The sequence below is a fragment of the Apis florea genome, unplaced genomic scaffold (assembly GCF_048593485.1).
Source record: "Apis florea isolate Af1SG1 unplaced genomic scaffold, ASM4859348v1 contig_3696_pilon, whole genome shotgun sequence".
Lineage (NCBI taxonomy): Eukaryota > Metazoa > Arthropoda > Insecta > Hymenoptera > Apidae > Apis > Apis florea.
Genome location: NW_028256809.1, coordinates 3,052,146 through 3,072,707, shown reverse-complemented (window position 1 = coordinate 3,072,707; position 20,562 = coordinate 3,052,146). Strand labels below are relative to the sequence as shown.

Genomic DNA, 20,562 nt, shown 5'->3' with positions numbered 1-20,562 from the left:
AGAATTTTTAGTTAAAAATTTCTAAATATATAACATTTTTCATATTTTTTATTTATACATTTAACTGTTATATATTTATATCTTTTTACAATTTTAATATCTTTCTATAAATATTCTTTATTAAATCTTTAAAATTCATCTAACCTAATATATATATATAATTCATATTTAAATTTACAGTATATATTATAAAGATTATTGTTATATTATTCTCAGAAAAACTAAAACTATAAATTAAAATATCCCGCTGTTTAATTCTAATAGAAAATAGTTCTTATATTGTTCACAAGTAGTGCTAGTGTTTTTTAAGTAATTTTTCATAAAGCGACATCTGTTTTTAAATAGTTTATTTCCGTGCTATAACAAAACGAATGTCAACGTATTGTGATTTATAAAATATAGTGTTTTATGAAATAATTTTCTTCATTGTGCGAAGTTATTTTTTTTGATTCCTCTTTCTTCATTTATTAAAAAACAGATAACCAAAAAATATTTTATGCTACTAAATATGGATGAAAGTTTAATCAAGGAAATACACTATTTAACGCGTAAGTTTATAATTTTGTGCAATTATTTTAGTATTAAACATATATTTTAACATATTTAAAATATTATAATTAGATATATATATATATATATAAATTAAAAAAAAAAAAACAAAATCATATTCTATTCTTAATCTAAATATTATTTCAATAATTATATTGTTTCTGTATAAATAAATATTAGAATAAAACATTAAAGAATGAAAATAATAAAAAATAATATTTTAAGGTTATTTTTATGATAATAAGTTACGATGTATATTTATAATTTTTTATTTTTTATGTCAATTAATATTCTTACTCCATTTGTTTTTCATTTTTATAACATTTTTTTTAATATTTATAGTATATTTTTCTATTATTAATCCTTTTTATTTTAGCTGCATCGTTAAATAATTATGTTTAATTCTGATCATTTTATTTTTAATTATATATTTTTAATTATAAAATAAAAAGATTATAAAGATTAGAAAAATTAAAAATTTTATATAGAAAATATCTTATAAAATAATATCTTATCAATTTTGATTGCAATAGTATATACATATACATATACATATTTATGAATAATAATTTATAATCTATGATTACTATATTATATAAATTTAATAATGATATATTTAATAATCTCAATTATTTTTATATTTATTTTAGGTTTAATAGAAAATCATAAGAAAAAATCATCAGATAAATTAAATGTGGAAAAATCTGTTACAAATCAGAATTTAAGTTTTACAAAATCTGAGAAATATATAAATTTATTTCATAAGTCTCAATTACCTAAAACATCTAATAATTCGTGCAATGCATTAACAAGTACTAATGTATATATTAATCCAAATTTTAAACCTCAAAGTTCTTCAATTTATATTAATCCAAAATTACATATAAAATCTTTGGTACATGTTAATCCAAAAATGATGAAGAGTGTTATTAATTCTAATGAAAGTGTGCAAAATAATATTGTAAATATAACAAGTACAAATTCCATACAAAAATCAGTTCATGTTAATCCAAAATTAATGAAGAAATTGTCTTCCTCTGTACAATCTAAACCAATAGAACAAAAACAAATAATGATACAAAATATTACTTATCCTGTTTGTTCAAGATTAAAACTTGTTAAAAGTACAAATTCTCCAAAGGTTAATCATAATCAAAAAAAATTAAATAATTCTAATATTGTAGTTTTATCTCAAAGAAAACTTGTTCGTATAAGGCGAGGATCAAGAAAATCTTTTAGTACTCCACAAATTGAACTTTGTAAGATTAAAAAATCTTCAAATTCAATAATAAAAAATATTAAACCTACATCACAAAAAATTATGAAAACAAAAATAATAAATACTTTACAACAGTCAATTAAAAAAAATACTAATTTCATAAAATTACCAGTTATGAAACCTAAAATGAACAAATACAGAATAGATCGAACTGTATCAAAAAGAACAAGTACCAGAGAACAAGCAACTCTTAGTCCAAAAAAAATTGTGTATGTATTTATAATAACATATTTTTGAAATTTTAGATAGGTTTATGATTATATATTAAAAATTAATTTAAATATTCTATAGCAATAATAAAATGGAACTAATTACAATTGGAGGAATTGTTTATAAATCTTCTAAAAATCACTTAGTACGTAACAGTTATGGAGTAAAAAGTAAGTTATAATATAAAACACATCAAATATGAATAATAATATTTTTCATCTTATATTTTTTGTTTTATAATTATTGAAAATATGAAAATGTTTTTAGCAAAATATTATATTTTATTGAAATAGAAATATAATTATATATAAAAAAAATAAAAAATATATATATAAACATATTTTATTTTTTTATGTAATATATTTTATTTTTATGTTATTTAATTATTATCATTTATATGTAAAATAAATATTTAGATACTACAGATAGATAGTTCTAGTATTAATTCTAATTTCAGAAAAACAATTAATAAATTTCAAAATTTCAAAATTTATTACAGCCACTAATGGAAAAAAATTATGTAAAGTAAGATCTATAAAAGAAACATCAGGAAATTCAAGTACAAAAACAATAAATACAACGAATGGAATTAAATTATCTAATTCATCACAAAAAATAAATTATAGGAATACTATAAGGTATGTAATTATATATATTATATTATATTATATTATATTATATAGTATATTATATTAATTATATATTTTTATCATTTTTATATTATATTTTTAGTTTTTATTTTATTTTATTATTAATTATTTAAAATATTATTACATTATCTTTTACATTATATTGAATTTTTATTACTATATTATTCTACAATGTAATATTAAAAATCTTATAAATTTATATATAATTTATATATAATATTAATAATATTTTTTTATTTGCAGCAATAAAGTTAAACAAAAAAGTATACAAATATTACGCAATAAAATGCAAAAAAATAATCAACCATGTTTAATATTTCAAAAATTTGGATATTGTTCAAATCATGAGAAAGGAATTTGTGTAAAACGTCATGATAAAAAACAAATTTTTCTTTGTAAAAAGTAAAATTTTATTTTTTGATATATATATATAAAAGAATATTTGTTTAATTGAGAAAATTTATTTCAGATTTCTTCAAGGAAATTGTTTATTGGATAAATGTCCATTATCTCATGATATAGGTCCAGAAAAAATGCCAACTTGCAAGTATTTCTTGGAAGGTTGCTGTACACGGGATGCTTGTCCTTATCGTCACATCAAAGTTTCTTCCAGTACTCCAATTTGTATAGATTTCTTACAAGGATATTGTATCAAAGGTAGCGAGGTAAGTGCAATATTTTTTATTTTTTTAATTTAAAAATTGTTCTATTATTATTTAAATAAAAACTAACTTATAAATTTAAATATTTATATTTAATATTCTTTTAATATTCTATTACAACTCATTTTTATTATTTGTGTTTATCAAATTTCAATAAGAATACATTATAGTAAATTATATTTTTTCAAAATATATATAAATAATTATGTTGATATATTTAAAATATTATAACGTAAAAAATAGAATATTAAAAATAATACATATATTAAATATAAAAAATATACAAGTAGAGAGAGAGAGAGAGAGAGAGAGAGAGAGAGAGAGAGAGAGAGAGAGAGAGAGAGAGAGAGAGAGAGAGAGAGAGAGAGAGAGAGAGAATATTAATATATTTGTGGAAATTTCTTTGAAAGATTGATTTTAAGGACCAAAACAAATATAAAAAAATACAAAAATATTAGTTGAAGCTTATTTATTAATTTATAAACAATTTAAATGTGCATTAAATAAAAACAAAGCGACGATTTAATGGAAATAAAGTTATTGCTTTTATTTTTTTAAATTACTTATTATTAATAAATAAATCTTCAATCGACATTTTTGTATATCAATTATGTTTGTTTTGATCTTTAGAATTGATTTTCTAAAAGTTCTCCAATATATTAACAAATTGAATTTTAATTAAAATTTTTTTCTTTGATGATAATTAAACTAAAATATAATTTATTAAAAGAAAAAATATATTTGATACTATATAACATATAATTGATACTAAAAAATTTGTTTTATTTTACGAGCGAATGTTTTTAAATATTTATTTTTGAATATTTTTATTTATTAATTTCATTTTATAATATACTAATGATACATAAAAAAAAAGACAATATTTTAAGAAACCTGGTAGTATCTTCTTTTACAGTGTAAGCAACGTCATGAAAATTTATGTCCTGAGTTCGAAAAAACAAAAAAATGCAGTAAAGGTAAGCATTGTCCTTATCCACATAAATCACAATCATCTTCTAAGAAACAAAACCAGTTAAAAAGAAAGTACAATATACATAATAATCAGGCAACAGCACCTATTATAAAAGATACTTCATCCTCTAATAATGAAAACCGACTTAGATATTATGAACAAGCAGATTCATTAAATAAATCTCTTGATAAGAAAAGAGAAAGTATCATGAAAAAAATTAGACTTATGAAAAATATAGAGCTTATATCTCATTCTAATACATTAATTGAAATATCTGATAATAACACAAATTCAGAAACAATAATAGATGATGAATCAGAAACAGTTTCTGATTCAAAAGTACTGAAACGTCCTCCAATTGGTGTTCTGCCTGCTTATATACCTATTGACTAATATAAATAGATTATCTATAAAATTCTTTCGATATTTTTTAAAGTCTGCCTTAGAATCTATTTATTTCAAATGACATATCATATTTGTGTAATTTGATAAAAAAATTTACGTTTTAGCTAGTAATAAAGTTTATACTTATAGCTATTAAAAAAGTTACATTTGTATTATGTTATGTTCAAATATATACAAAAAATAAGATTTATATTTTGTAATGTATACACAAATGAAAAATATATATTTGACAAAATAAGAGTATTTTATCTATACATAAATAATTATTATTATTTTATATACAGTCTTGTTTTTTTTGTTTGATTAAAATAATGGAATCATTAAAAAAAAATAATCAATAAATTATTATTAGATATGTAAAGAAGAAATTATTCTGACAAATTTTACATACATCTACACATATACATATGTATTATTATGTATACATATGCACAACATATATATTCTATAAAAAATAATATATAATAAATAAAAATTAAATAATATCATTTAAAACAATTTATACAAACCATTCAAACATAAATATTTAAGTTTTTTATTATTACAATTTTTATATCTTTTTTATAATAAAAAACAAATTTAATAGCAATTTTAACTATATACAAGAATCCAGTTAGTAGGATGATTGTATGCCAACAATATTGGACAATGTAATAATAATGAAAGTGTGTTTTCATTGACTGTATTTGATATTATAAACCATTGTTCAAGCCAATTTCTCATACTCTCTAAAGACATATTTGCAGGATTTACACCCCTAAATGAAAGTGCCTAAAATATTTTATAATTTGAATATGTATAATAAGTATAATGTAAAATAATATGTAAAGAAATCATTAAATAAATAATTTAAAAAATATTGAAAATATTAGTAAATTGTTATTTTATGCAGACCCAGCGTATTGCATCATTTGACATTGTTGTAGTTCCACCTTCTCTTTGTAGAGCTTGATCCATTCGTTTTATTAACATACTCTGTTCTTTCAATTTCCTTCTTTTAAAAAGTTTCCAAGAAGATATATTATGAATACCAAGTAATTCTTTCTAAAATATAAGTTAAAATTATTTTTAATACATTAAAAAAAAAATAAAATTTATTATTAAATAAACAATATATATATATTTTTTAATTTATTCATTTTAAATTAATTTAATAGTGTAATTGAATAGTATATACAATTAATTTAAATTATATTAACATACTATATGTTTCCTTTTAAGACTATCTAATGAAAATGGTTCATTTGCAAATAATTCAGAACAGGCAATAATATCTTTCACATTAGGATGTGTACCACTGCCAAGACATGCAATAATACCACTCCATTTTAATTTTAATTTGTGATCTTTAATATTATGAAGCTCTGCTTGCATGCACCTGAATAATGGTCTGTTATGTCTTAATCTTTTTTTATGATCCAATAGCATAAATTCAAGTTTTTGTTGTAATGTCCAATAATGAGAAGTTAAAAGATGTCTTGGAAAGTAATATGCTAAAGGAAAGATGATGTAATTTGTAAAAGGAATTGCAGATATTAATAAAACAGGAAATAACTTTACAATATCTTTACGCATTGTATATGATAATTGTAACTCATCAGCAGTTAAAGTATCAATATCATCAATACTTTGTTTTTTCATTATTTGGATAAATTTTTTTGTATCTTGAATAAAATCTTTGGTACCGATACTAAATATACGATATACATGCATTGTTCTTGGAAATCTTTTTTCCAATACTTTTTCATAATTTTTAATATAATTTATATATTTATTAAACCAATATTCTTTGATGTTAGATATTTTATGTTTTTCTATCTTTTTTTCTTGTTGTATTTGATATCGCATAAAAGTATATGTAAAAGGTAAAATCCTTTGATTTTGAAAAATAAATTTTTGATGATGCATTAATCTATACATTATTATGATTTTATTTATGTCACATTACTTATAATTATATTATATCTTATTTCATTTCACTTTAAATTAATATCACTGCAATATTATTTATATTATAAAAATTTTCTTACAAAAAGAAATATATATTTTTATTTATCAATTATTGACTTATGTAATATTCTTTAATTTATATATCGCAATAATATCTATGTTCTTTCATAATATAAAAATAATAAAAATTTTTTAATCTTATAAGATTATTATTTTTAAAATTGTTACAATATGTTATTAAATTATGTAATTATATGGAATAACTTTTTTATTTTTTCCAATATTTATTATATTTATTTGATATATATATATGAATTCACAATTTATTAAAAAAAACTAAATCTAACCACAAATAAAAAATTGGATTTAAATTTATAATAATTTTTAGAGTTATTAATATAACTTTATATTGTTTATTTCTTTTTATGCTGATATTATTGAAAATTTTATAATTTTAGTTATTTTTTTGAAACTTTATTATTCATTTAACTTATTTCAACTTTTCACATTTCCAATTGCATCATATAGGTTTATCACACGATGTATATAATAAATTCATAAAAATCAATGCTTGAATTTCTTTAACTTAAACTTAATTTTTATTTTTAAGAAATAGTTTCGAACGAAAAAATAAATAAAATAAAATATAAAAAAATATTAATTATCGTATTTATATATACTATGATATATTTATAATTTTAGTTTAAAATTTGACATATATGAAAGTTTATACTTTTATATCAAGATGTTTTAATAAAAAAAAATTTAATAGTATTTAATTTTAATTTCAGAATAATAAACAAATTATAATAAAACAATTCTTAATTTGATTTGTTTTCTTTTATTTTTGTTATTTATAAATTATAGTAACATAGATATCTTTATGCGTTATTTTTATATTTATTACAAAATAATTAATATGCAATTATAAGAATAAAATAAAAGATATTAATAAATTTATTTTTAAATGAAAATTTATAACAATAAACAAAATAGTATTTTTAATTTATTTTTTTTTAAACAGTGAACGTTTTTTAAATAATATTTAGCAATATATACGCATAATTGTTATTAAAATCTTAATTTTTTAATCAGTAACAAAATTGAAGGCACATGTATAATATTTATAGGAATGTAATCCAAATATTATAAAAATTATAAATTTTATTTAGAGTGTAAAATATTAGTTTATAAAATGTAAATTATATTATAATAAAAGATTAATTACTCTTTTAAAAAATTTTAAATAAATATTCTATTTTTATACAGTTAAATACAAAAATTTTCAGAACTTTATACAATTTAATTGTATATAAATTTTTCAGAAATAAAAAAATTTTCTAGTTTTATATATTCATATAACTATATCAAGAAAATTTTGTATATATATATAGAAAAAGAAACATTTTATAATAAAAACTTTACTGAAATCTTAATATGCAAAGGAAGTAAAAAATCACCTTACCATTATTTTAAAAATTGTTTAGTTTCAGGATATAAAATACTTTTAAAATAGACCATATGAATATGTATAGCATGTATTTGATATAAAAATATCTAAAAAGATTATTAACCTTTACACGTATTTAATAAGTTAAAATATTGTTTAAAAATATTGAGAATGGCACATATTTAGTAAACTAATTAATAGTTTTAACATAGGTTATTGATATCAGCCTTTGAATCTGGACTCAATGAACTCCAGTAAGTATTAATACAGTTTTGTAATTTTAATTTAGTATTATTAGCATTACATATTTTATCAATTTCATAATGTTCCTGTACTAACTTATCTATCCATTGATCCAAGTTAGAATTAATCTTGTTTTCATTATCTTTTATATATGTAGATTGTTTATAAAAATGTACAGAATTTAATAAATATGACCATTTTTTATTCATTTCTGCACTAATATGATAATTATCACCAAATGCATTATTTACTTCCTTAGCTTTTTCTGCATCAATTTTTTTATTTTTCCAATTTCCTAAAGGGGTCACTAAAAAATTCATTTTTGCTGCTAACAAAGAATCAGCAACTAAAAATAGATGCCAAGTACCCACAACTAGATGTTCATTAAGTTGTGGTCTAATATACCCTGTCTGAAAATAAATAAAATATTAATCTTTCAAAAAAATATCAGATATAAATCAATCAATTAAAGAATTTTTATATTTACTAGTGCTGTTTCTTCAAGCTGTATGTAATTAACATATGCTAATCGACCATAAGGGTCCACCCATAATATTGATACATTTTGTGGTGTTATAATTCCAGTATCAAATTCATATGATAAAATTGGATATGAATATGGTCCTATGCTTCCCATTAAATTTCTAAATGTTTTTTCTTTTTGATCATAATCGGTATTAACAGATAAACTTTGTATTTTTCCCAACCATTCTCTACTAGTAGAAAAATTATGTCTCAAGTAGATCAAAGATTCTACTCTTTCTAAATATTCTTGTGGAACAGTTTGTTGTTGTATTGTAGCTTCAGCAAGAATTAATATTCCAACAAACTGGTTTTGTTTAAAATAGGCAGTTGTTTCCAAAAGACGGACATCTTTGTAATTTATATTTAATTTATGAAAAGTTAATCTTGCTAAAGAATTTGAAATAGTCAATAATGCATCATCTGTTAAAGGACTCAAATCTGCTCTATGATATAAACTTTGCCAATATGCATCATAACCTTTTGCATTAACAGTTTTATTTAAATTCTCAGGATACAACCATTCTTCTACTCTATCTATAATTCTTTGGTCAATAATAGATTCAAACTTTCGAGCAAAAAACAAATTACGATCTACTGTATTTCGAATTCTGCTGAAATCTTCAAGTTTAAAATCATTTGGGCTACAACCACACCAATCAACCACAGCTTTATATTGACATTTGCAACCTAACTTTCTTTTCCAATTAGTAACATGTAAATTATTATCTATGTATGTATTGCAGAATCTTGAGTTGCGTAAAACTGTATGAAAAAAAGATTCGGCAGGCAATAAAGTGTATTTAAACACTTTTAAGAGATCAGTCACTAATGCATCCGGATTTGAATTAGCAACATATTCTACAAATTCTCTGCTTAAGGCTACCCAGTCACTACCACCATCTATTTGTATACCTATATAAAACAATTTTTTGTAATAAATTAAAAATATTATACAATTGATATCAAATATAAATAAAAAAAAATTTACCATCTGGTAATTTACGATCACCTATTCTCCACATACGCGTGTCACATTCTACAAAAGTCTTGTCCAAACCTTGTTTAGTAATGAAACGTTGAACTTCTCTTCCATGAGATTTTACAAAATTCATACCTTTATTCAAACTAAGAAATTGAATTAATTGTGCATTATTTTTAATAGGAAAATCAGATTCTGATAAATTGACAAGAAAATCCCAATGGTGATGATGTGCAAGCATTTGTTGTGCAGATTTCAAGAGAGTTGTTAAAAGACTTGCGCCTCCCCAAATGCTTGCATGTCTTAAATTTTCTCCTCTTGCCACTTTAATATTATTTGTCTTGCAAGATTTTTCCACTTCTAGCATTTCTCGATAAAGATAATCTTGTCGCTAAATATATAGGATATATGAATTACAATAAAATATTTTTTTATCATATTATCAAAAAAGGAAAAACTTGTTTAATTACCGCATCAACATGAATATAAAATAAATGTGAAGGATGATAAAGAATATTGATAAGTCGTCTCACTTGTCGACTGGCTCTGCCATTTACTGTTAACAAATATGCTATTTGAACAGATTTTTCATTTTCACTTTCTATACTTGCATTTCGAGCTTCTTGTGCCTTAAATCCTGTAAAGTAAAAAAAAAATATTATAAATTTGTATTATTTAAATTAAATAATAAATATAATTATATAATATATCAATTTTTTTACTTCCTTACTCTGAATTCCAGTCCAAAATATATTAATTGTTAGGTATCCACCACAAGAATGTTTTGGATTACCAGAACACTTCATATTACAACTAGAATCTGGTAAGCGTTTTAATTGAGATGGTTTTTCCATTCCACAAAAACATTCGATACTAAAATTAAATACTCATTAAATATTCTTAAAATATACTTCAATATTACATATTTCAAATCTTTTTATTAAATTGCAAAATAAAAATAATATTGACATTGCTTATTAAAAATAAAAAATGATATTTAATTTAAAATTTCAGTACTTACGAATATTCAGTACCAGCATACATGTATCCTGATTGAAGACACAAGAAAGCACAGCGTTCTGGAGAATTGTTCCCTTTAAAAACATTATAATAACCAGAAAGTATTCTTAATGTCTTATCATCTTTAAAACATCCTAAACTGACTGGTTTATCTATAAATCCTGGAGAATGAGGGCATAGAGACTGTATTCTCTCTGGATATAATAATCCCTGTTGATTAAGGCACGTCACATTGACAATGCGTTGTTTGCATACTTGACTTTGTGCACGTGTCACAGCACTCACTGCTTCTCTGCCAGTAAATTCACAAGGTGGAGTAAAATTTAATGATTTACGATCTAATTTTATTCTAGTAGTACGGTTTCGCTGAAATTGTAAAATCTTATTTGAATTACTATTTTTGTCAGGTGGAAGCTTCAATTGACGTAAACCTTTTGGTAAACCTTCATCTTCTGTAAGTTGAGATGAATCCTATATTAAAAAAAATTTATATTATAATATCAATAATGTAATTACTAATTAATAGTTATATTATAAATAATGAAACTTACGTCTTCTGAAGACAATCGGTCAAATTTTCGATTTCGAATTTCCAAACCAAAAAATGTATGAGCTAAATAAATTTGTACACATAGTACAGTAATACCAAATACAAATAATATACGATATTTTCGTAAACAACTAGAAGATCGACTTATTGAATGATTTTTTGTTATAACCATTTTTATCGCTTTATTTATATCAATTAATTATATCAATTAAATTGTTCGAATTTTGTTTAATTTTATCTGTCATAACCCAATTTAACAGATAATCTTTTATAAATAAGGAACATATTTTACTCAAACGCTCGATATTATATATAATATTACATGCATTGCGTTACGTCCTTTATACATATATATATATGTATATATATTTATACATATAAATTTAGATATTAATAAATTACTGAAAGACAATAACAAAATATAAAATGTATGTTCAATATAGTACTTCAATTCAAATATTTATTTACATCATTAACATACGTTTAAACCCATTTCTCTCAAATTTTTTAATTAAATGAGAGAATATAGACATAAAAGTTTCAAAAAAGTATTATGCGAGGCAATGTTGTTTCAAATGATATTATTTATTGTTATAAATTAAATATATATACATAAAAATCTATATTCTATTATAAAGATAACTTCATGACAATATACATTTAGTTATCAAATCACAATAATGCCACCATAATTTATTTTCTATAGAAAATTTCTAGTTAAATAATGTATAGGAAATTACTAGGAATTTTTATGTTTCTGTTTCGCTGGCGTATTTCTATTGTTATAGATTTATAAAAATTCAGGGATTAGTGCCTATAGAGCACTGATCTATTCTGTTCATCGAAATGCGCGGGAGATTAAAATAAAACTTTGAATTTTTGTTATTCGATATTTTTATTTATAACACCGTTTCAAAATCTACAGAAGATTTCACGCTTGGTTCAATGCTCAATAATTGTTTTTCTTTCTGTAAAATCTTTCGTTGAATTCTATTTTTTAATTCTCATCCCAGAATTTGACTCTTCCTTCTGGCCCAATGGTAGGTTAAGTTTTGTACGTATTTTGACATAATGTATATATGTAAGAAAAAAATACTCAAAAAAGATAAAGATAATTTTTAAAAATTACGATTTTTTTGAAATGTGAATAAAAATATAAAATAGGACATATGAGAGATTTCGATTATATTATGATATCAATATAAAAATCCTGTGTAATTGAAAACAGTTAATTTAACTCATTTCATAATAAATTAATTTAAAAAATTTTTTAGAATAGAATGTGCTTACTTTTCGAATTTCGATTATCCTTTTATTTAATCACTAACGACGGATATTTGAATAATATTTGAATATTTTATATTCATATTCGTTTAAAAGATTTTAAAAATCCGCTCTCGTTTTTTTATCGATAGTAAGCAGTTCATAGAATTACAACTAAAGACAAATTCATGCAATAGCGTAACATCATAAAATAATTATGGTATTTTCTTTCTATCGATTAAAAAACGCAAATCAAATATATTTTATCATAGTTTTATTGATTTTATTTTTGATTTAATATTACTATAAAAATCATTTAAATATAGTAATAACTAATTTTTTATTATTTTTATAATGATATTTTTTGTTAATAATTGATTGCAAAAATAAAATTATAACTAATAAAAATATTTATAAAATTCAAATTTTTAAATTTTTTCATAATATATAATTATGATAATTTTTCGCTGATCTTTATATCATAATAAATCATTTATTAAATTGGTCTTTAAAATTAATTCTTTTTACATTTTTTGTAAGATAAAATGATTCACATAGTAAATTATTAATTTATATATGCATAATATATTTTAAAAAATTATATTCATATTTTTGAGGTTGTGTTCAATCTCATATATTAGAAATCTAAGGTGAAAGAGAAAGATAGATAGAGAGAAAGAAGAAAAGAAAATAAGTGTACGCGAAAGAGAGATAAATATAAAGCATTATAGAGAAGGGAACAAAATGTCTGCGGATCTTAATATGTTTACTAGCAAACGTTTACATGCAACCTGACATGCTTGACATCGCTCGAGAAATGACTAATGAAGTGGTAGAAAAACTGTGGCGTGATGGCCGTATCTTTTAATCGATATCTTATTTTACCTGAAATCGAAAAAAGTGACTTCAAAGTAACTCAAGAAAATAAACATAAATACACGGATGAAAATACCTCAAGAAATTTATCTAACGAGCAGAAAACCTCCGTGATACCGGCAACTGTACCTTTGTGTGTTCTGGGTGATGTCCAGTTACGTTTTCTGTGTCCAGATGATTTGGAGGAAGTACGAGCACTCTGTCAAGATTGGTTCCCTATTGGTACGAAGTTTCTTATAAATTCTAAATAAAACTTTATATGTAATATCTTACAAAAAATAATTTACAAATATATAATTTGTAAATTATTTTCATATATAATTAATCCTTTTTGGTTTTATATTTAATATTTTTAAATTTACTTAATTAATATATATATATATATTATTTCTATATTATTTTGGTTTCTTGGGTACGATTTAATTTATATTATTCCAATTTATATTAAAAAAGATGTATTTGATTGTAAAAAGAATGATTTTATCAAATTTTTATTAATGTTTTGATTATTCTAAAAATTTTTATTATAATAATTATATAATTTGATAGAAGATATATATTTTTATTTTAGATTTACATTTAGATATATATACTAATCATTCATTATTTGATTATTATGTTTAATTTAAATAAATTATTTATTATTTTATTTTTAACTATAAAGTTTTTCATAATATATATTGAAATATTTTAAATATTTGAAAGTTGTATCATAATTTCTACTTTATATTTTCTATTTCATATTTTTAATAATTATATAAATGCAATATGAATAATAGAAATATATTCTTTATAGAATTTTATTTATTTATTTTTTTAATCCTTAGAAAGATTTTATTTTTAATCATGTATAATATATATAATTTGTTTGTATATAAGATATATTTTTGTAAACACATACATCTATGTTTCAAAATTATATTAATTATTTTAAAATTGCAGTTTTTCTAATTTAATCTTTAAATAAAAATTCTAATTATCTTTATAAGTTTATATTAAAACTTTTTAATTATTATGATATAATTATAGTATTAATCTATTTTAAACAAAAAAAATAAAGATAAAATATAATTATTATTTTTATATACTTATATTATTACTTAATCATATATCACTTTTTAAGATTATAATAAATATCCTTTTAAAAATAGTTAAAAATAGTTACATTTAATGTAAATATAATTTATAAATGTAATGAATTTAAAAAAAATATTATGAAATATTAAAAAAAATATTATAGATAATTATAGGATTTTTTGTCTATTTTTTTTTTAAATTTTGACTTACAGATATATATATATATATATATATTTTTGTTATATTTTATTTTTATATAAATAAATTTTATTATCAAATAATTTTTAATTTGCTCTCTTTTAATTTATTATATCTTATATATATTTTAGCAATTATGTATAATATATGTATAATATTATATATTTCAGCATTATTATAATATAATATATAAATATATATAATATATAGATATATATCTGTATTATTTTGATATTAATGTTTTTTATTTTTCCTTTTTTAAACATAAATGATTATTTTATATCTATATTTTCTATATTTATATACTTATATAAAAGAAGATATAAAAATTGTATTGTATTAATAATAAATATTAATATATTATTGATTATTTATTATTATTTTTCATTGTTTATATTATTATTATCATTTATCACTATCTCTTATTACCATTTTTTAATGTTATCATTTCTTTTTATTAAATAATAAGTACTATTTAATAAAAAAAGTAAGTAAAAAAACAAAAATATAACATTATTAAAAATTATTAAATAAATAATAGAAATTAATAATATTAATTTATTACATTTTCTTCTAATTTGTTTATCTTTTCAAAATATTAAATAATTTTTTAAGATTTTATTATATTTAAATAAATGCATTATAAATATTCAATTATATGAATTATTAAATAATTGTAATATTTTATAAATATATTATTATAGTTTTATTTATTTTTTAATTAAATATATAATATAATTTATAAAAATAAATAATTACATTTGTTAAAACGAAAATATTTTAATTTTTTATTTAGGATAATACACATTAAATTACATTAGAATATATATTAAATTAAATTATAAAAATGATTTGTAAATAATTTAAAAATAAAAATTATATACATATATGTATGTTTATATTTTTGAAAAAATAAGACCATAAAGGATTAATTAGTAAATATATTACAAATTTTTGAATAATAAAAAATTTAAGAATGAAGATTTTTATAATTATTTTGTAATTATGCATGTTATTTTATGCATCATTTTTATAAATTATTTATCTTATATTAAGTATTATATTAATACTTGTATTAAAGTATTAATTTATTTTGTCATAGATTATCCTTATTCATGGTATGAAGATATAACAAGTTCCTCACGGTTTTATGCACTTGCAGCTGTGTATGGTGGAGTAATAATTGGACTCATTGTCGCGGAAATAAAGCCTTATGCTAAATTGAACACAGAAGATCGTGGTATTTTGTGTTCAAGTTTAGGAAATGATTGTTTAGTTGGTTATATTCTTAGCTTAGGTGTCCGTCGCGCATATAGAAGAAATGGGATTGCATCATTATTATTGGAACAATTATTAGCACATGTCACTGCTCCAGAACGTTCTTCCGTAAAAGCAGTCTTCCTGCATGTATTATCTAGCAATGCACCAGCTATTTTATTTTATCAAAGATGTCACTTTCGATTACATAGTTTTCTACCTTATTATTATGTAATTCATGGCAAATGTAAAGATGGTTTTACTTATGTTCTCTACGTCAATGGAGGACATGCACCACGCGGTATTCGGGATTGGTTGCGTCATATAGCCAGTGCAATGGCTAGTCTTGGACCATGCAGAATACCCCGTTGGATTTGGCAACGACTTCTTTGGGTTACTACCATACTTTCATATCATAGATGATACTTTATGACGAATACCAATGTTAAACCAAATATTTTTTTTCTTATTTTTAAAGAAATACATATTGCATAGAGTATGCTAATTTGGGTATTATACCTACTTAAGCAATAAAATTATTAGCTTTATAATTGTCTTCACAATTTTATGAAAATTTTGTGAAAAATAATTTATTACTAAAATGACAATACTTAAATCAACAAATATCAATTTTTATTCAGTTGAGAATAATATAATAGAACAAAATTTTATTGTATCTATTTTGTCAGAATCAAATTTTGTAATTCTTTCACCGTGGATTATATTATTAAATAATTTGATAATTTAAGATTTAAGATAAATAACATAAATATTAAGAATAAAGCCTTTAACTGCCAGAGCATTTGATCGGTTCAAAATATTTATATTTAAAAATCTTTTTGAATACAATATTTGCATGTTGAAAAGATTTGTATTTTGTTGAATATAACATATTCATAAAACATCAAAAATACAATTTATTGCAAAGTAAAGTAAAATATTGGTGACGGGGTAAATGTTTGAAAAATTTTGAAATCATTTCTTACTTATATTGTTATAAATTAAAGCATAATCTATAATTCTTAAATTTATAAGCAATAGTTTAATTATTTATAGACGGTTATTATTGCTTTTACTTTATCAATTTTTATGCTTATGATTTTAAGTGTAAATCTTAGCCATTTTAAATAGTTTTTCCTAGTATACTAGTCATTTTTTTTGAAAGAATACTTTCAAAATATATTTTTCTTAATTTTGTCAAAAATAAGTATTCATTTCTTTAATTTATTATTTTGATATAATGAATTATTTTCTATATTATTTTGTTTTTCATTTATCTTGTTTTTTATTTAAGATTTTTTTTGTAAATATCTATTTTATTTTTGATGTCACTCTTCTATTTATTCAATTTTGGAATTAGTAAAAATATTTTTTTTAATTCTAATCTTAAGCTTCTTTTATTTGTAATGTATCAAACTATCACTAAGTTATTTTTCTTCTTAATTTTTAAATAATTTGTTTATTTTTTCTATATTATTAAAAAAATATTTTTTTCTAATTGTATAAGAAGTACAGACTTCTGGGGCCATGTTACCCGTCACCAGTTTAAATATAATCAGAGACTTGTTCAAGCTCCTTAAATTCATTATCATAACTGATCATAACTGAGAGTGCAATACTGATTATTATAATAGTTAATAAATAATGCTGAGACTGATGACATACAACCTCAGCTTTTTTATTATATATAAAAAAAAAATCAATTTTTCAATGCTTCAATAAAGTAATTATTTTCCATGTAAATATTTTTTAATATAAAAATGCAATTGTAGGATTTCTTTCTGATATCTTTTATTCTTTATAAAAAATTATTTATTAATTATTCAAATATATTAGGATTGATCAGTTTTTATTGTTCTAAAAGTTATTAATTTATTGAAAAAATAAAACAAGAATTCCTACAATAAAAGAAATAAATAAATTTCAATTGCAATTCTTATAAAAATTAAATTATTATAGTTGAAAATACATATTTTTACAGATAGTTCATAATATCAAAATAAGGCAGATAAGTTATATGATGCATTTAATTAATTTTTCTTTAATTTAAAAACATTTAATTTTTCAATTTAATTAAACAATTATATTAATTTGTATTGTTCACAATATAAGAAGATATTAAATTATAATATGTAATCTTGTAATATTTTTTAATAAAATAATAATTTTCATTTTAGTTATGTTAGTTTTGTTTTCTTATTATTGAGTTATTCAATTAATATTATTTACTATTAAATTATACTATATTTTAATATATGAATCAATTATATCTGCCTTCATAAATTAATCATTTTACATTTAATCATGCAAAACATGTCTATTTGAAACTATAATTCAATTTAATTCCTTTATATTTTTAACAAAACTTTTACATTTAAATTATTACAAATTATTACTATTATTACAAATTAAAACATGTATAATAATATATAAAGAGAAACAAATTTATAGTATTATTTGTAAACTAAAAAAAAAAATTTATAAAATTAATTTTATTATATGTTAAATATTATATGCTTTTATTTAGTTTAACTAAATTAAATCACAATTTTTCAAAAATAAAATATAAAAATTTTTTAGCAAAATTGCAATTTTTAAAATATATTTTATCTTTATGTATTCTATATTCCATCTTTAAAAGAAAAGAAAAATGTATTAATAAATAAATTGAAAAAAATTGTAACATAAATAGTTTAATAATAAAATATAAAACTAAATAGATCCAATTCAAAAGAATGATTAATAAGTATATAATAAAATTGAATTTATATAATTACATTTTATGCGGAATATTAAAAAAATGTTACTAGATATTAAGTAATGTTGGATAACATATATTACAATTTTATATTATACTAAATTATAATTTGTAAATCTACTACACTCAAGTAAATTGAAATATGCAAGATATGCATATATTTCTATGTAACATTAAAATATTATTTTTATGTAACTTGAAACTAAAAATTTACATGGAAAATTTAGACCAAAACTTTTATAACTTAAGATTCTAGAGGAGATTTAGTTCCAGCAATTATTATATAACAAATACAGTATTTTCCATGGTGATAGAATACATTGAATTGCTTGTTGTTTTAGGCTGTGCATGTATTCTTTAATTGCAAATAATCTAACATCTTGTTTATATCTTCTTATATTTTATTGTTATCAGTTAATTAAAAATGACAACATTTACATATTCAAACAAAGAAAAGCTTTTATATTAACATATATGAATGTGAGTTATGAATGTGTGTGCGTATTATTTATACATAATGTACATATATATTAAATGTGTCAAAGTAGTTGTACATACTTATGTATTGACTTTGTTTGTAATAAATTGACATGTTACAAGTTTTACGTGTTTGTTATTGTTATCATAAAAAATTTTTAAGAATGAAAAAAATATTAGAAAAATATTATTTTAATTATAAAATACGAAAAATAAAATTATTATTATATTATTATGAGAATTAAAAATATATTAATACTTTTAATTTTGCAAAAATCGAGAGTATTTGATATTTTTTCTTTTTCAAATCAAATTTCTTGTAGTGTCTTAAAGTTTTTTACTATTTGCGAACTTTATGTTATAAAATTTTGCTTATTGAAAGCTTATTGTTACATAAAAAATCTATTACATTTAAGAAATATAAATTGAAAGCAATTATATATATTGAAAAAACATATATCGCTTATAAGAATATAAATTTTATTCTTACTATTCTTACTATTTCTAAGTAATAATGACTTAAATAAATGTTAAATAATATTTCTAACAATAAATAATATTTTTAAAGAAAAATAATTTCAAAAATTTTTTAAATAATATATAAATGCACATATTAAAATTTTTTTTGTTTTATGATGATGAAATTTTAAATATTTTAAAAGCTTAAATGTTTAATTCTTTGATATTAATCAAAGAATTTTTTATAAATGGATTAATTTGATTTAACAAGAATAATAAAAAAATTTTTTCTTTTTTTTTTCAAAAATGAAAAAAAATTTATAATGAAATATAATATATATTTCAATTAACTATTTAATAACTACTACTACTAATAGTAATATACAAATGTTCGGATAGAAATTATCTAACATATTGTATTATTATAAATCAGCAGCATAAATCCAATGATAGTATAATATATAATACTATAAGTTCGCCTTTAATGATATATTTACATGAAAATTGACTATTAATAAATTTAAATGAAGTAGTTCTTGTATCTAAAACAAACACGTTAAAAATATTTCATTTTTCTTATGGTAAATTTTATTCTATAAAATATATTTATTTATGTATATATCTGTAAATAGTTAATATATATTTTATTATTTTATTATTACTTTATTATTATTTTATTATATTAATATAATATTATAATTATAAATAAAATAACATTAATAAAACAAATATAAATATAATTTTAAAAATCA

At 19.9% G+C, this 20,562-nt stretch overlaps 4 protein-coding genes across 6 annotated transcripts; 2 read left to right on the top strand and 2 right to left on the bottom strand.

Annotated features, from left to right (window-relative positions):
• The first annotated feature begins 298 nt into the window (after positions 1–298).
• Positions 299–4,966, top strand: ZC3H3 (zinc finger CCCH domain-containing protein 3). 2 transcript variants are annotated; one of them, XM_086914627.1, is made up of 7 exons: positions 299–548; positions 1,200–2,037; positions 2,120–2,208; positions 2,538–2,676; positions 2,932–3,090; positions 3,158–3,353; positions 4,267–4,966. In XM_086914627.1, the coding sequence occupies exons 1-7, from the start codon at positions 497–499 to the stop codon at positions 4,714–4,716; spliced, it is 1,923 nt and encodes a 640-aa protein (XP_086770753.1). In that variant the 5' UTR covers positions 299–496; the 3' UTR covers positions 4,717–4,966. The 2 variants fall into 2 exon arrangements, with proteins under 2 accessions (XP_086770753.1, XP_031774936.1); XM_031919076.2 differs by having other exon boundaries at positions 301–548; positions 4,252–4,966.
• LOC100863235 (LETM1 domain-containing protein 1) lies at positions 4,921–7,420 on the bottom strand. Its single transcript, XM_086914628.1, has 3 exons — positions 5,932–7,420; positions 5,623–5,772; positions 4,921–5,499 (listed from the first exon to the last, which is right to left on the bottom strand). The coding sequence occupies exons 1-3, from the start codon at positions 6,646–6,648 to the stop codon at positions 5,320–5,322; spliced, it is 1,047 nt and encodes a 348-aa protein (XP_086770754.1). The 5' UTR covers positions 6,649–7,420; the 3' UTR covers positions 4,921–5,319.
• A 79-nt stretch (positions 7,421–7,499) lies between these two features.
• On the bottom strand, positions 7,500–12,140 carry oxt (Xylosyltransferase oxt). The gene is made up of 8 exons (XM_003697394.4): positions 11,927–12,140; positions 11,447–11,846; positions 10,897–11,366; positions 10,606–10,748; positions 10,346–10,512; positions 9,885–10,266; positions 8,859–9,808; positions 7,500–8,781 (listed from the first exon to the last, which is right to left on the bottom strand). Exons 2-8 carry the CDS (start codon positions 11,615–11,617, stop codon positions 8,332–8,334), a joined length of 2,733 nt encoding a protein of 910 aa, XP_003697442.1. The 5' UTR covers positions 11,618–11,846; positions 11,927–12,140; the 3' UTR covers positions 7,500–8,331.
• Positions 12,141–12,240: 100 nt separating this feature from the next.
• On the top strand, positions 12,241–18,292 carry Naa60 (N-alpha-acetyltransferase 60). 2 transcript variants are annotated; one of them, XM_086914629.1, is made up of 3 exons: positions 12,241–12,485; positions 13,326–13,806; positions 15,962–18,292. In XM_086914629.1, exons 2-3 carry the CDS (start codon positions 13,560–13,562, stop codon positions 16,537–16,539), a joined length of 825 nt encoding a protein of 274 aa, XP_086770755.1. In that variant the 5' UTR covers positions 12,241–12,485; positions 13,326–13,559; the 3' UTR covers positions 16,540–18,292. The 2 variants fall into 2 exon arrangements, with proteins under 2 accessions (XP_086770755.1, XP_003697441.1); XM_003697393.4 differs by lacking the exon at positions 12,241–12,485 and having other exon boundaries at positions 12,897–13,806.
• Positions 18,293–20,562: the final 2,270 nt, after the last annotated feature.

Excerpts from the sequence above, each read along its gene's own strand:
- ZC3H3 (XM_031919076.2), top strand. The coding sequence starts at position 497 with ATGCTACTAAATATGGATGAAAGTTTAATCAAGGAAATACACTATTTA. Across the intron at positions 549-1,199 it reads GGAAATACACTATTTAACGC|GTTTAATAGAAAATCATAAG; the intron begins GTAAGTTTATAA and ends TATTTATTTTAG. Across the intron at positions 3,354-4,251 it reads ATTGTATCAAAGGTAGCGAG|TATCTTCTTTTACAGTGTAA; the intron begins GTAAGTGCAATA and ends GAAACCTGGTAG.
- LOC100863235 (XM_086914628.1), bottom strand. The coding sequence starts at position 6,648 with ATGTATAGATTAATGCATCATCAAAAATTTATTTTTCAAAATCAAAGG. Across the intron at positions 5,773-5,931 it reads GTCTTAAAAGGAAACATATA|AAAGAATTACTTGGTATTCA; the intron begins GTATGTTAATAT and ends CTTATATTTTAG. Across the intron at positions 5,500-5,622 it reads CAAATGATGCAATACGCTGG|GCACTTTCATTTAGGGGTGT; the intron begins GTCTGCATAAAA and ends AAAATATTTTAG.
- oxt (XM_003697394.4), bottom strand. The coding sequence starts at position 11,617 with ATGGTTATAACAAAAAATCATTCAATAAGTCGATCTTCTAGTTGTTTA. Across the intron at positions 11,367-11,446 it reads ACCGATTGTCTTCAGAAGAC|GATTCATCTCAACTTACAGA; the intron begins GTAAGTTTCATT and ends TTTTTAATATAG. Across the intron at positions 9,809-9,884 it reads TGATCGTAAATTACCAGATG|GTATACAAATAGATGGTGGT; the intron begins GTAAATTTTTTT and ends TGTTTTATATAG.
- Naa60 (XM_086914629.1), top strand. The coding sequence starts at position 13,560 with ATGGCCGTATCTTTTAATCGATATCTTATTTTACCTGAAATCGAAAAA. Across the intron at positions 13,807-15,961 it reads TCAAGATTGGTTCCCTATTG|ATTATCCTTATTCATGGTAT; the intron begins GTACGAAGTTTC and ends ATTTTGTCATAG.